Below are 16,218 nucleotides of genomic sequence, written 5' to 3' on the forward strand. Positions count from 1 at the left end.
CAAGAGCCTGTACCACAGATAGTGCTGACGACGGACACATCTCTCCAGGGATGGGAAGAGCATGTCCTCCATTATACAGTGCAGGGACTATGGACGACGCAGCAGCAAAACATGCACATCAACCTACTAGAACTGATGGCAATCTTCATGGTGATGAAGGCGTTCAAATTGCATTTGTGCAACAAAGTCGTGCTGATCCGGACGGACAACATGACTGCGATGTATTACATCCAGAATTTTCGGCCACCAAAACAAACCCTTGACTGCCAACTCGGTTCTAACGATCCCAAAATATCCTTCATGACACATTTGCAAAATCCTTTTCCGTAAACCCACCGGGGGAACAATCCTGTCCCCTCTCAGCAAAACATCCTTCTCAAAAGATAACTCTACTCGCACCTCCCAAAATGGCTTCAAATTGTTGGTAATAAATTTCTCTTTAGGCCACCCTTTACAAATATACTTAGAGACATCCATTAACTCCTTATGCTTATCATGCTCTCTAGACCATTCTTCCTTACTAATTGCAGGAACTCCAGAATCCTGAATCAAAGCCACACTGAAATTCCCCCAAGGGTCATCAACACACTCCTCTAATGGTGCCGGTAACCTGGACAAACAATCCGCCACTACATTGTCTCTCCCCGGCACATAACTGATTTTGTAAATGTACTCCTTCATATGCATAGATATTCTCGCTAACCTTGCTGACGCCATAGCAGTTCCCTCCGTAGACAAAATATGGACCGACGGCTTATGATCCGTCCTGATGTTAACCATTTTACCCCACGAAAATGCTCTAACGCCCATGCACACGCCAATGCCTCCCTTTCTATTATGGGATATCTACTTTCAGCAGGTGACAAAGCTCTGGACGCAAACAAAATAATTATTTCTTTTCCATCGTCGCCTACCTGCGAAAGTACTGCACCTAACCCCTTATCACTTGCGTCCGTAGTCAACAAGCAATCCATATTAGGGTCAAAACTTGAAAGTGCACTCACTTTTTGTAAATCCATTTTGATTTCAGTAAACTCCCTCTCACACTCCTCTGTCCCCTCAAACTTCACATTTTTCTTTAGCAGTGATCTAATATTATATACCTTGGAAGCAAAGTTACTTATGAACTTTGCACAGAGCTCACTACAGAGTATTTCTTGGTGGTAAGCTGCTGCAGTTAAGTTCAAGTCCCTGTGACCAAAATCTTTGTCCAATTCCAAAAGGTGACACTGGGTAGCACCGTGGTTCGTTTTAGATGGAGAACGGTGGATAGGTGGAGAGGTGTGGTGCAGCTGACTTAGGAGCACAGGGTTCACAGTTCCATTCCCTCAGCCCAGCACTATGTGACTATGTGCAATAGCTCACTAAATTTCCACTATGGCCCCCGGCGTCTTGAGACCCGTAAAGGTGAATAGTTCGCGCTTTACAAATACGGATTTACATTTTACAACTGGGTGTGCCTCTTGCAGACTGGCGCAGTGCATCCTATCACAACAAATGCGCTGATTACAGTGCAGATGTAAACTCGTGTCTGCATTGGGAACAGCTCATTAGTGAAAGGTGGACCAGCTTTTTCAAGCATCTTGCCTGCATTTCACTGCAGGTGACAGACTTGGCCTCCCTCAAAATAGGAGGGCCAGGTCCCCTCTACAAATAGGTGCTGTATGTGACTGTCCATGGTCTGCTTTAGGGCAGTGCGACCAGTGCAGCCGTACTGGGCTCTTACCTGCAGAGGGCGAACCGAGCTCAAGGATGGGCCACCGTGTTCAGTAATAATTTGTTGATTTAAAAGTACCTGCTGCAGAGTTCCTTGTGCGTCCAGCTCAGGCAACAATAAAAATGTCAAGCTAACTCATGGGCTTGATGTTCCTGCTAGAGAGAGAGAGATTAGAGTTTTGTCTTGTGGCAGCTTTGACTAACCCTAAAGTAGCCCAGAGGGTTAATCTGCCTATTGCAAAGAACACATCTGTATTCTATGTGGATAGCTGAGTGAATTATTAAAGCCAACCTTTACAGCGCTATATAACAAAGGAAATGTATGTGAGAGCAGGGCTATGGAGAGATGAGGGGCACATTCCTGAGTGGTAGTGAGGGAATCCGAGGAGGAGGTCACTGTGTGTGTGTGTGGAGGGGGGGTAAACGCTAAAAAATGATTGTCATGCCACTAGCTCTAAAGCTGGCCCTGTGACTGTCCCCGCCTTTGGACAAATGGTTGGAGGGTCTTATCTGGGATCCCTCTTTCTCACTCTTCCTCAAGCCCAGTGGGCACCCAAAGAGTGTGGTACACAGTCAGTGCGCCTCCAGACATGTTTCTTGCCACTGCGCCACTTTTTGTAATTCGGCACAGGGCCAAAGACAAAGGGTTCCCTCATTTTCATGTGGCAGCACCCCCATAAAAATAAGCGAACACCCCTTTGGTATCATATTACCGCACCTTATGCTGCCGGACAATCAATACTTCTGAAGTGGTTGCACACACATCTGCAGCCCCTTCTGTGCTATCTAAGTGCCCCATGGCACAAAAAGCAGGTGTAAATAAATGCCTATTGTGCCCTGACATGATTTGTACAGGCCCTCCTCTTACAAGTCAGTCACTGACTCACTCTGCATAAAGTATGTGATGAAGAACTTTAAAATGGAATTTGTATTAGTAAAATGCAGTGCTTCTAAGCAAGGTTATCTTTGCACATCTACAGATATCATGGAAAGGTGCGCAAAACCATGAGAACCACTCTAGTCCCTGGAGCAGACTCTTCATTGCTGTGATATCGGTAAGGATCGCTACACTTGTGTGTAAAACATACTAGCTACTGCTTCTGTTTTTTGTTCTAGTCACTGGTTGGTGCCATGAATCTCAATTATTTCTTGATGTGCTCCTGCTTTCCATGACTTGCTCACACACCGTTAAAGATTACTAATAAATATGTTTGCTTGTCTTTTTTTCAATGCTGATGTCTCATTTCTCTCTATTCAAATGTTTAGTTTGGGTAGGCGTAATTTTAAAATAAAACTGACCTAGGATAGGGTATGGAAAAGCTCGACAACCTCTTGAGGATTCAGCTCAATATCCCGTTGTGTCCCACAGTTTGAGTTATGTTAGTTTGAACTCGTAGCTTCAATATGAGCATGTGAAATATAAAAGAGCGCATGTTTCGTTTTACTGTGTTTAGTTATTTACGTGTCTGAATGTCCTTCCGCAACGATCCTGTACACGTCTCTGTCTCATCATTATCTTCACTGTCTTGTTATGTTTTGAGCGAGTAAAAGTAGACTAGTTGATAAGAGCTTCTTGTCATGTCACATTTGCTGTCATAGAACTGGAATAATCAACAATTAGGACCCCGAAATTATGCAATTCTTTGGCCTCACTTTTATCCGCATAAAAATGGATTACTGGGGTGTTAAAAAGTGAATTCTTCAATGATGCACGCAGGTCTGGTATTTCCGTAAGCAGGATTTATTAGCTGTAAATCAGGAAGTACAGCTCAGCCACCCAAAGAGCTCTGCCTCAGAAACCGTTTAAATATATACATTCTATTGCCAGCACAGGCTGGCAAGGATTCTGGAACCTTAACAAATGATGTCATGGGGAGACAAGGTGGAGACACATTACCACACATCTCCCTTACTAATACTAAAACACACAGAACAGTAAGTTAAAAGAAAAAACAGATAACAAGCATAACATCTAAATCCAAGATAATGCAGGATATTCATAAAGTTAAAAACAGGTTACACAGCAATTGAAAGTAATAAGAAAAAACTAGGAAAGAATTTACACCAAATAGTCTTCCAAATATAGAGGAGGGCGAGTTGTTCTTTCTGAACTCTTCCTCAAGGCCACCTCAGGTCTTTTTCCACCCTCAACACCAACCTCATCAGAATTAATGTCACTAGTCAACTTCCTACCTTTGCACACAACAACTCTGCCAAGATTCCACACACTGTGATCAGATGTTTTGACTGTGTTGTAAAATAATTTAATAACTTTCAAGGGTTTGGTAAATTTGAAACCAGTCGCACACTATCCAGGTTTTTTAATTACCACAAAATCATCAACAGCAACTTTTGTGTTTGTGGCAGCATGCCTTAAATCATATTACATGTTGCTCTTCATTTTCCCTTAGTTTCCAATTTTCCAAATGTGAGTCAACATGTTTCCCAGAAAGAAATGCACTTACCCATGGAGGTTCCAAGAAAGTATCAGGTTGTCTTCTACGAAATAGGAGAAAAGGAGATTTACCTGTGGTTGTGTGAGCAGTGAATCTGTATACTCCAACCCTTTTTAGAACCTCCACTTTACAATTAAGACAATTATTTTTGGCCAAGGAGATCGTCTCCTTCAGGACACGATTAAACCTACGAGTAAACCTTTGAACAGTTCCATTTGACTCAGGATGTTATAGAGCACATTTCTTATGTATAACTCCACATCCCATAAGAAATGCTTCCATTTCTTTTGAGACAACCTGTACCCCATTGTGAGTCAACATTGATTCAGGTAAACCTTGTCTGCTGAACAAAACTTTAAGAAAATTGATTATAGTTTTAGAGTCTACAACCCTAGAGAAACTGATCTCTGGTCATCTGGAGTAAAGATCCATAACAACAATGACATAAGTGTCCAGGCCATCCAGTTCCCAAAATGTCCAAGGCAATGTCCTTCCATGGGCCATTTGGGCGAGTGCGAATTACCATGGGTTGTATTCTAGTTTTCAAACTTTTTGCACACAATCTCTTACCAGACGTTCAACTTATAGGTCCATACCAGACCACCAATAGGTAGACCCTAATCTCTCTTTGGTTTTGGAGATGCCCAAATGAGATTGATGAGCCAGTTCCATTAATTCTTCACGTAAGATACCCAGAGGCACAAGTCTATGGCCTCGCAACAATAAGCCTTCACTAGAGGAAAGTTGATCCCTCCCACAACAAAATTCATTATAAGATGCGCCTCCTTGTTCTTTATTATGCCAACCCGAGCAAATGAGTTTCATAACATTCTGAAGGACTTCATCCTCCCGACAAGCTGCATGCCATCGTCCCCTTGAGTTCTCGATGACTTTAGCAGGAAAAGGGAGGAGCGAGATGGGGCGGAAGTTCTTGAGGTCGGTGGGGTCCGCTGTTGGTTTCTTCAGTAGGGCGCTGAGCTCGGCATGCTTCCAGATTTCCGGGAAGGTGGCGGTGTTGAAGGAGGTGTTGCTGATGTTCCGGAGTTGGGGTGCGATGGTGGAGTCGGCCTTGTTGAAGACGTGGTGGGGGCAGGGGTCGGTCGGAGATCCGGAGTGGATGGTGTTCATCGTGCGGGCTGTGTCTTCGGTCGTCACCGTGGCCCAGGTGCGGAGGGTGGCGGTGGAGGGCGTTGGTTCGACGGCTGGGTGCGTGGATGGTGCACCGAAGCTGTTGTGGATGTCGGCGATCTTGCGGTGGAAGAACGAGGCGAGAGAGTCGCATAGATCTTGTGAAGGAGTGATGTCGTTGTTGCCGGTGCTGGGGTTGGAGAACTCCTTGACGATGCTGAAGAGTTCCTTGCTGTCGTGGGCGTTGTTGTCCAGTCGTTCCTTCAGTGATTTCTTCTTGGTGGTGCGGATAAGCTGGTGGTGCTTGCGGGTGGCGTGTTTGAGGGCGGTCATGTTGTCAGCGGTCTGGTCGAGGAGCCAGGCTTTCTCGGGGGTGCGGCAGGTCTTCTTGGAGTCCTTGAGTTCGTCAGTGAACCAGGAGGCCTTCTTGCTTCTGGGTCTGCTGGTAGGGTTCTTCAGTGGTGTGAGGTCGTCGGCGAAGGCGGTCAGCCACTGCGTGAAGTTGCAGGCTGCTTCGTTGGGGTCCGTAGTGCTGGCGGGTGGGTTCTGGCTGAGGGAGGTGGTGAGTTGATCGGCGGTGATCTTGCTCCAGCTCCTGTGAGGAACCTGTTGCGGGTGGTGGTGGGTCGTGGTTCTTCTGAAGATGAAGTGGACACAGCTGTGGTCGGTCCAGTGGAGTCCGGTGGAGTGGCTGAAGGTGATGTGCTTGCTGGATGAGAGACGGGATCAAGCGTGTGGCCGGCGTAGTGGGTGGGGGTTTTGACCAGTTGCTTGAGTCCGAGGTTGGCGAGGTTGTCCAGCAGGGCGGCGGTGTTGCGGACCTTGTTGTTCTCCAGGTTGAAGTTGAGGTCTCCTAGGAGGATGTAGTCGGCGGAGGGGAGGGCGTGCGGGCTGATGAAGTCCGTGATGTGTTCGCTGATTTGTGTGCGTGGCCCCGGGGGTCTATAGACGAGGGTACCTCAGAGGGTCGTCTTTGGGTCGGTGTGTATCTGGAAGTGGAGGTGCTCGGCGGCGGCGAAGGTGTGGTTGGAGTCGGTCGTGATGCGGATGGTGTTCTTGTGGACGATGGCGATGCCTCCTCCGGTCTGGTTGACGCGGTCCCTAGTGATGATCTTGTACCCGTCAGGGATGGCGAGGGCTGAGGAGACGTTCATCCAGGTTTCCGTGAGGAAGGCGATGTCTGGTGATGTTGTGTCGAGGAGGTTCCAGAGTTCCACGGCGTGTCTGTGGACGGAGCGGGTGTTGAGCAGGATGCACTTGAGGTGGTTGCTGCTGGTGCTTGGCTTGGCGGATGCGGTGCAGGTCCGGAGGCAGGAGAAGTTGCAGGATCGGCAGCGGAAGGGTCCGTGGGTGCGTCGCGGGGTGGCTCGGTAGCATCCGGGGATTCTGCCGATGTTGAGTGCGTTGAGTGTGGCGGCGTCGTAGTTCCGGCGGGTGGGCTGGCAACCTCGGGGGCCAGGAGTTCTGGCGCTAGGCGCGGTCCAGGCGCGGACGGGCGCAGACGGGCTTGCCTTTGGCGCGCCTTCGGCGCACAATCGGCACGCCCGCTGTGAGTGACTGCTGCGCGTGACCGCTGCGCGTGCGTGGAGGCGTCATAAGAAGGGAGGGAGGGTCCGCTGGGTGGTGGGAGCGGGGGGACCAATCGGCTGGCAGGGGGCGGGGCCGCAGGGAGGCAGCGGCGGGAAGTCGAGTGCGGGCGGGCGGGCAGCTCAGCGGCGGCTGGGTCGCCTGCAGGAACTGGTAGCAGCAAGCAGGAGGAGCGTGGGGGCGACCAGGCCTAGGCAAGGCTCAGTGGTCGCTCCCGAAGAGAGGGAATAGTCCCCTTAAGAAGGGAGCCGAGAGGGAGGGTCCGCTGGGTGGGGGAGCGGGGGGACCAATCGGCTGGTGGGGGGCGGGGCCGCAGGGAGGCAGCGGCGGGAAAGTCGAGGGCGGGCGGGCGGCTCAGCGGCGGCTGGGTCGCCTGCAGGAACTGGTAGCAGCAAGCAGGAGGAGCGTGGGGGCGACCAGGCCTAGGCAAGGCACTCCACTTCAAAAACAAAATCAGAAGATTTGTTGAGAGATAAATCATTTTGTTCAGTATCCAAATGTAAATCACTATTTGTTACAGGAACTAACCTGGAAAGTGTATCAGCCACAACATTTTCAGACCCAGGGATATATTTCACACAAAAGTCATAAGCCTGCAGACTTGCAACCCATTTGTAAATCCTAGGTGAAATAAATCAATACCTTTGCAGGAAAAAACTTCACAAAGAGGCTTGTGATCAGTCTTGATCGAAAAGGTGGTTCCCCACAAAAACCTCTTCAATTTTTTAATGGCCCAATGGACCGCAAGAGCTTCCTTCTCGATGACAGAGTATTTACTTTCTGCGCCCTTTAGACTCCTAGAAATAAATATTATGGTGTTCTCTGAACCAAAACCCCCTTGAAATAAAACACCACCCAATCCTTTGAGACTTGCATCAGTAGCAATGATAGAGAGTTTGCTTGGATCAAAGTTGCGTAGTTTGGGTGCCTGAGAGAGTTTATTTGTGATTTGACAGAATTTACATTCACGCTCATTATTCCAGTCAAACTTAGCCCGCTTCTTAAATACGTTTCTCGTGTCATAAATCTGGCAAAATCTTGTATAAACTTGTAGTACTCTGCAATCCAAAGAAAAACGTAAAACATCTTCTTTAGATGACGGTGAAGTTAAGTTTCTGATAGTATCTACCAGTTCAGTTTTGGGTACCACACCGTCACTAGTTATGGAATGCCCTAAGTAGTCTATTTTACAGGGACCAAACTTGCATTTCTCTAACTTAATAGTGAAATGGTGAGAATTCAATCTGTCTAGAACTTTCCTGACTCTAGAATCGTGTTCAGGCCCATCACACCCATAGACTAGTATATCGTCTTGATAAACAGAGAACCCCAGAAGACCATGGAGAACTTTCTCCATGGCTCGCTGAAAAACTGAGGCAGCTGACACCAGGCCAAAAGGCATTCATACAAATATAAAGGTGCCAAAAGGTGTAACAAAAACTGTGACATCTTTGGATGACTCGTCCAATAAGATTTGGTGATAGGCTGAAGTCAAATCTATGGTGCTGAAAATCTTCGCACCATCGTCAATAGCTCAGATGTTAGGTAGAGGATATTTGTCTACTAATACACACTTGTTAAACTGCCTGAGGTCAACACACATCAAGCCATCACCCTTCCTTCCAGCTACAACTGGAGCCAACCACGAAGTCCCTTCAACTTCCTCTATAATACCGTAAGACATAAACTTCTTCAATTCGTTACACTTCACCTCTCTTACTGTAAAAGGAACATTGCGGACTTTGCAGGAGACAGGAACAGTATGGTGCAAGTTTGATTTTGCAAAAGTTACCTTTTAAACAACCTAGCTTTCCACCACAAACTTGAGGAAATTCATCTTTCAATTTTTCCTGAAGGGAGACATCATGCTCCACTAGTTTAACAGGTTGTGTATTCTTAATAATAGTAGGTGGATCACAATTGGGAACTAACATGACACCTAGGTCTTTTTGATGCCACCAACTCAAAATGCTATCACCTTTCTCTGAAACATAGATTTTACCAGAGGTGTAAAGACCCTCATATTCCACCCACACTGAGAAATACCCCCTCAATTCAATGGGATCACCCCTATAGGCATAGGGTTTGATGTCTGGTTTGCATAGTTTGACCTTTCCTTGTAACTTGTGTTCAAAGAAAGTGTTAGCAACAATATGATTTTTGCACCCGAGTCAAATAATACTTTAGTTTTTCCCCTTCAACAATGGTAAAGTGTAAAGGGCCATCCCCACCAACCTACAATTAGATTTGACCGCACTGAAAATAACACGGGCCATAGCTGGTAGCAAGTTCTGTAGTTCAAGGTAGGACGCATCACAGTGGTGTTAAAGATGCTCTTTCTAAATCCCAACAACGTCTAGACGCAGATGGGCTCAGGAAGAAGGGTCATAGCACATTGTTTTTCCTTTCTCTGTGTCTCTTGAGACACTTCTCACTGCTGCTGCTCTCATTGGTCTGGTAAATAATGTCTCCTTATCATTACCCTTTTCCAAGGAGGATTAATGTTAGCCGATTAGACCTATGATACTCACATTTCCATTTGAAACACTCTGTCTGCTCTCTCACTCACTGTGCTCTTTAACCTGTGATTGCCTACAAGAACAAAGCCAGAAAGTCAGGAACTGAAAGTCTGCCGATTGGCGCTACAACATGATACCCTCAGCTATTCCTGGCTTTTCAGCCAACGGCATGTTGTACGGTGGTGGTAACCGTTTTGCTTTTAACAGGGCTCAAAACTCAAGCTTACAAAATGCTGTTGGCTAAAATGCCAGACTTTGGCTGAAGTTGTTATAAGTGACATGGTGCCAGTTGTTAGCTGTGTATTAATATTTTGCAAAGTTGATTAGTCCACTTCAAAAACTGCTCGTTTTACATGTAAATTAAAAGTAAACTCGGCTCTCGTATTTTGTGAGGATTCACTTATTCTTTCACATCGCACATTAAAACATTAAAACCAGCTTTGACAATGTGAATCGTGTCTTACGTTTAGTGGAAAGTTTTATACTGAGCTTCATAACATAATACATGTACAACATGGACAGCACTATGTTTGCTCAGCCACCTAGTGCAAAACTGGACTTAAAAACTTCTTGTGCCAGTTTTTAGGTCTCGGCTAGCCTAGGCTGTGCACATGTGCTGAATCGCTGGCGAGATTTTATGTTTTTAGGTAGCTTTGAGTATCGGGCTTTAAGCCCCACCCCTCTTTCCCATTTGCCGGCATCACCGTTTATGCTAAGCTGTGGCCAGCCATTGGGAAAGAAAACTTTGTGACGTACACTTTTCTCTTTCCGAGACGGCCCACTTGGACAGGCTTGTGTGCCTCACGGATGTAGTAAAAGCTTTCCTATCTGCAACTGCTTGTTTAGAGTCTGAAAGGGGAGGGGATTGTAAGACGCATGGCAGAGGGAGAGCTGCCTCTGCCCTCGCTGGAGTTGCTGTGCCCTTATCACAGTCGGTACCTCTGGCTCCTCCCAGCTCTGTGCGTTTCCCCGGCCTCATTCACAAGGGTTGCGGTCTCCTCCTTCTGCCCAGCCCAGCCCCCATCTACTCTCTTGTTTGCGCAGATCGGAAGAAGCTGCCTGTGGAGCTGACTGGCCCGACTCCCGCCGGATCTCAGCTCCTCTCCCCACAGCAGCAAGCAGTCGCTTGGTCTCCTTTGTTTAGCATGGAGGAAGCTGCTGATTTTGCAAATGACCCGAGGCGCCCGCGCATGTGGAATTGTCTAGTCCGCTTTCCTGTCATGGTGTGGCTGCCCCTTCCTCCCTCTTATGTCTGCGGATCAAGCTGAGCAAATAGAACAAGCCTGCAGCAAGCTTCCCACCCCCACTCGGCTCCGCTGGAACAATCACTGCTGTAGATTTATAATCGTGACTTCAAACAAACAAATCCCAATTTTGTGGTAATGTGTCATGCTGGTGGATTCATTCTTTGTACCCCGCTGGTCAAATTCATTATTATCGGGAAAGTAACAAGCAAAATCGTAATGGAAGAAAAGTGAACATAAATGTAGTAAAAGGTATAAGATGTAGTAAAAGCTTTCTTATCTGCAACTGCTTGTTTAGGGTCTGAAAGGGGAGGGGATTGTAAGACGCACGGCAGGGGGAGAGCTGCTTCTGCCCTCGCGGGAGTTGCTGTGCCCTCATCACAGTTGGTACCTCTGGCTCCTCCCAGCTCCGTGCGTTTACTGCCGGGAGAAAGGAACGGTGCCCCCGGCCTCATTCACGAGGGTTGCTGTCTCCTCCTTCTACCCAGCCCCATCTGCTCTCTTGCTTGCCCAGAGCGGAAGAAGCTGCCTGTGGCGCTGACTGGCTCGACCCCGCCGGATCTCAACTCCTCTCCCCGCAGCAGCACGCAGTGGCTCGGTCTCCTTTGTTTTGCATGGTGGAAGCTGCTGATTGTGCAAATGACCCGAGGCGCCCGAGCCCTCGGCATTGTCTAGTCCGCATTCCTGTCTTGGTGCGGCTGCCCGGTTCAAAGGTCTCATCTCCCAACATTCACTAGTGCGTGCACACCTCACCGAGGCACCGTGAACGGTGGCAAGAACACTAAGGCATAGCTCATCTCATTGCAAGAACATTTCTTTTCTCCCTACCATTAGAGCAAGACGTGTGCATCTAGTTATGTATATTTTAATTTCGAGTTTGTGCTCTGAGTGATCACTCGCCTTTCTTTAGTCGCTAGTCTGTATTGCGATGTCCTCCCCATGTAGTGATCGTTCACGTCACATGTCATTGCCTAAAATGGGGCTACATTTACTTCTTTTTACGTCTTGCCTATAAGTCACTTCAAGCTGTCTGAGAAAAGATCTGGTGTCATCTTACCGTGAGCTTAGAGCTCGCCATTGCTTACGCATGGTTTGCTTTTGTCCCTCCCATTTGTTTGTTTTTTATCCATTAGCTTGTGTTGGCTTGCCTTCTTGTTCGTGCCCCACTCCTGGATTGTGCCTTCATCACTCATGTCCTTTCCCTTTGTACTTCCCTAGCCCTCTATGCTCCGTAATGCTCTCACTCAGCTCATCTGTGTACTTTCTCCCACCCCCTATGTCCTGCACTCACCCTCGTGTGTTAATGCCCCTTCTTTGTTTTGTTGCCCTGCTCTCTTACCTCTATGCTACTTTTCTCTCCATGCTGCCCATTTTGTATACTTCTCCCTGCTCTGTGCTGCTCCCGCTCTTGCCCCCTGTGTTGTGTTGCTCTCACTCTTGCCCCCTGTGTTGTGTTGTTCCCGCTCTTGGCCCCTGTGTTGTGTTGCTCCTGCTCTTTCTCCCTGTGTTGTGTTGCTCCTGCTCTTGCTCCCTGTGTTGTGTTGCTCCCTCTCTTGCCCCCTGTGTTGTGTTGCTCCCTCTCTCTTGCCCCCTGTGTTGTGTTGCTGCCGCTCTTGTCCCCTGTGTTGTGTTGCTTCCGCTCCTGCCCCCTGTGTTGTGTTGCTTCCGCTCTTGCCCCCTATGTTGTGTGGCTTCCGCTCTTGCCCCCTGTGTTGCTCTTGCCCCCCTGTGTTGCTATCTGTGTTCCTCATCCTCCCTGTTGCTATTCATGTTCCAACACTCTCCATGTTGCTATGCATGTCCCCACACCCTCCATGTTGCTATCCATTGACCCCCTTTCCGTGTTGCTTTCATGTACCCACCCTCCATGCTGCTTCCGCCCTACACTCCTTCGGTGTTCCTTCTGCCCTTGCCTTTTGTGTTGCTTCCGCCAACCCGGAATTCTATGTTGCCTTCCATGCCATGGTTTTTGCTTCCCACTGCCTTTCCTTATTGCTGTCCCCCATATTTCTGTGTAGCTTCCCCTGGCCCAGTCTAGAAAGAAAAAAAACCATTAACAATGCAATAGGTCTCGCCTTTCATCAAGTTAAAGCCATTTGCTTTGCTATACAATACCATTAGCAAAGCAAATAGTTTTAACTTAATCAATGTTGAGACCTATTGCATTTTCAATACTTGTTTCAGTTTGCTCTCAATACATAATGACGTAGTAATTGTCAACGGGTGAAATCTTCATTATGAACTCCATTTTACTTCAAGCTTCATTTCTTTCAGTCAAGCATAACAGAATCCAACCAGTTCAAATCAGATAATACGAACCTATGGCATTCTTCAGTTAGATTATGCTCATCTTGAAGGTTTTTCTAACCGCTTCTCCTGTTGATCTACCATTTGTGGAAAAAATGTATTATTGCACAAGAGAATTTCATTTGGTGATCATAAATTTGGTATCATTCAGAAGATTGCAAGAATAAAGTGTCTCTTCAGGAAGTTTTCCCCAATAAAGTAATGTATTTTATTTATTTATTTATAACGCACACTGTGACCATTCTGGTGTCCTCTTGCTTGTAGAGACTCACGGGACATAAGAGAGGAAGAAGGAAGGGGGTAACGGGAAGACTGCAACTGAGATGATATCGAGAGTGATAAAAATCCTGCTAAATAGAGTGCTACAGTATAAGCAGACATTACTTCAGGAAAGCCAAGTTTTAGGGGTTTTCTAATTTGCAGAAGATGTGTCAGGGATTCGAATGGGGGGTGGAAGCTGATTCCAGATTCAATCAATCAATCAGTACATTTATAGAGCGCGCTACTCCGCCCGTGAGGGTCTCAAGGTGCTGAAGGGAGGGGAGGATGTCGCTACTGCTCGAATAGCCAGGTCTTGAGGTGTTTTCTGAAGGTGAGATGGTCCTGGGTCAGTCGTAGGTGTGCGGGAAGGGAGTTCCATGTTATGTCTGCCAGGTAGGAGAAGGATCTTCCCCCGGTGGTGGTTCTGCAAATTCGTGGGACGGTGGCGAGGGCGAGGCTGGCGGAGCGGATCTGGCGGGTGGGGATGTAGAACGAGAGGCGGCTGTTGAGGTATTCGGGGCCCTTGTCGTGTAGCGCTTTGTGTGCGTGGGTGAGGAGCCTGAACGTGATACTCTTGTGGACGGGGAGCCAGTGCAGGTTTCTCAGGTGGGCGGATATGTGGCTGTGGCGAGGGATGTTGAGGATGAGTCGTGCGGAGGCATTCTGTATGCGTTGGAGTAGAGTCTGAAGTTTGGCAGTGGTTCCTGCGTATAGGGCGTTTCCGTAGTCCAGTCGGCTGGTGACGAGGGTCTGGGTGACGGTTTTTCTGGTTTCGGTGGGGATCCATCTGAAGATTTTTCAGAGCATGTGCAGGGTGTTGAAACAAGATGACGAGACGGCGTTGACTTGCTTGGTCATCATGAGGGAGGAGTCCAGGATGAATCCCAGGTTGCGTACGTGGTCCGTGGGTGTTGACGCGGAGCCCAGTGCTGTGGGCCACCAGGAGTCGTCCCAGGCGGATGGGGATTGTCCGAGGATGAGGACCTCTGTTTTGTCTGAGTTCAGCTTCAGGCGACTGAGCTTCATCCATTCTGCGACGTCTTTCATTCCTTCCTGGAGGTTGGTTTTGCCGGTGTCTGGGTCTTTGGTGAGGGAGAGTATCAGTTGGGTGTCGTCGGCGTAGGAGGAGATATTGACGTGTTTGCGTGCGATGGCGGCGAGGGGGCTCATGTAGATATTGAAGAGGGTAGGGCTGAGCGAGGAGCCTTGGGGAACTCCGCAGATGATCTCGGTGGCCGCTGAGCGGAAGGGAGGGAGGTGGACTCTCTGGGTTCTGTCGGAGAGGAACGAGGTGATCCAGTCCAGGGCCTTTCCTTGGATCCCAGTGTTGAGGAGGCGGGTTGTTAGGGTGCGGTGGCATACGGTGTCAAAGGCAGCCAAGAGGTCTAGGAGGATGAGGGTGGTTGTTTCTCCGTTGTCCATCAGGGTCCTGATGTCGTCGATGGCTGCGATGAGGGTGGTCTCGGTGCTGTGGTTGGCTCGAAATCCGGACTGGGACAGGTCGAGCGAGTTGTTTGCTTCGAGGAAAGCCGTCAGCAGTTTATTGACGGTCTTCTCAATGCCTTTAGCCGGGAAGGGAAGGAGAGAAATGGGGCGGAAGTTCTTGAGGTCTATGGGGTCCGCTCTGGGTTTTTTCAGAAGGGCGCTGATTTCTGCATGCTTCCAGCTCTCAGGGAAGGTGGCTGACGTGAGGGAGTTGTTTATGACGTTACGGAGGTGGGGTGCAATGATGATTTGGGTTGCTCTCATCATAAAAGCACGTCCGCCATATCTGGTCGTCTTTAATTTTGAAATGCACAAAAGGTTGGCAGTGGCAGAGCGATGGCACCGTTCAGTGGAGTATCTTTTAGTCTGTTTTGTAGTGGAACTGACCACTGCCCTGTATGGCTTCAAAAACAATACAAAATGATTTAAAAAGTATGCGCTGCCGCAGCGGAAGCCGGTGCGCCTCTTTCAAGGCCAGGGAGGTAATGAAAGACCTTCAAAGATTATAACACTTCATTTCATAATGTTTGGGGCACATATTCGCTTCTTGGACTAGAAACACAACAGGGTTCATAACACTTACGTTGAGAACCAAGCTGTTCAAGCTGTTCACATAGTTCTTAATGGTGATACTCATGTAAACATAAATTCGAAATCCTCTGGCAGAGGATATAAATAATGGTATCTTCTGTTCAGAACATTTCGATCATCATTGCGAGTGCCTCTTACTTTTGACATGGCCAATAACATTGGTTATTGTCCCCATCAAAACTACGAGATCTGCCGAAAAGAAACACTGCAGGTCTCCTAACTTTCATCCGAAAATTTCGGCTACTCAAAGCAGCTGAAATCTCCGAATTAAAGTCCTCATTCTTGCTTAAGTTGCGGAAATCATCTCGAGCTGCGAACACTACACAAACACTTTTTTTCGTTTACAATAGACTTTTACTTACTCCGGCTGTTCTTAATAAAAGACACCCTGGAATTTCTGATGCATGTTGGACCTGTTCCTCAGCACATGCTGATTTACTTCATTTGCTTTTTAACTGTGGCCCTGTTCAGAAGTTTTGGACTCAGATTTGGTCCAAAATTAATTCTATTTTCTTTTCCAGCCATCCTTTCTCCATTCTACACATTTTTTTAGGTTTTTTAGGTAGTACGTCTTCTATTTGGGATACTTGTGATTTAAACACTAAGAAAGTAGATCTCCTATTGGCGGTAGCTTTCCAACAGATTACTAAGAATTGGAAGGATTTTACCAAATTATCATATCAGGCATAGTGGTATGTTATTTGCTATAATCATAGATTAGACACAACATATGTATATCCCCCACAAATGGCATTAAAGCGAGTAGACCTTAAGACACCCGTCACACTCTTTATTAATGCCAGTGCCAAGCGCTCTCTGTTCCAGACTCCCCTGCAGCAAGAAGTAGCTAAGCCCCCATAACTTCCTTCTCTTTTTTACTGTTATATTTTAGCTCAGTTTCACTCTATTTATTTTTCTTTTGCA

The 16,218-nt window shown here is 47.5% G+C and overlaps 1 protein-coding gene across 2 annotated transcripts in view; it reads left to right on the plus strand.

Moving 5' to 3' along the window:
- The window catches only part of ABCA5 (ATP binding cassette subfamily A member 5), a 1,464,780-nt gene that overhangs the window by 875,951 nt on the left and 572,611 nt on the right, over positions 1–16,218 (plus strand). For both annotated transcript variants that reach the window (XM_078654285.1, XM_078654286.1), the window contains exon 27: positions 2,697–2,771. In XM_078654285.1, the coding sequence (XP_078510411.1) occupies positions 2,697–2,771 (75 nt within the window). The remainder of the gene's footprint in view (positions 1–2,696; positions 2,772–16,218) is intronic.

This window comes from Lissotriton helveticus, chromosome 7 (assembly GCF_964261635.1).
Source record: "Lissotriton helveticus chromosome 7, aLisHel1.1, whole genome shotgun sequence".
Lineage (NCBI taxonomy): Eukaryota > Metazoa > Chordata > Amphibia > Caudata > Salamandridae > Lissotriton > Lissotriton helveticus.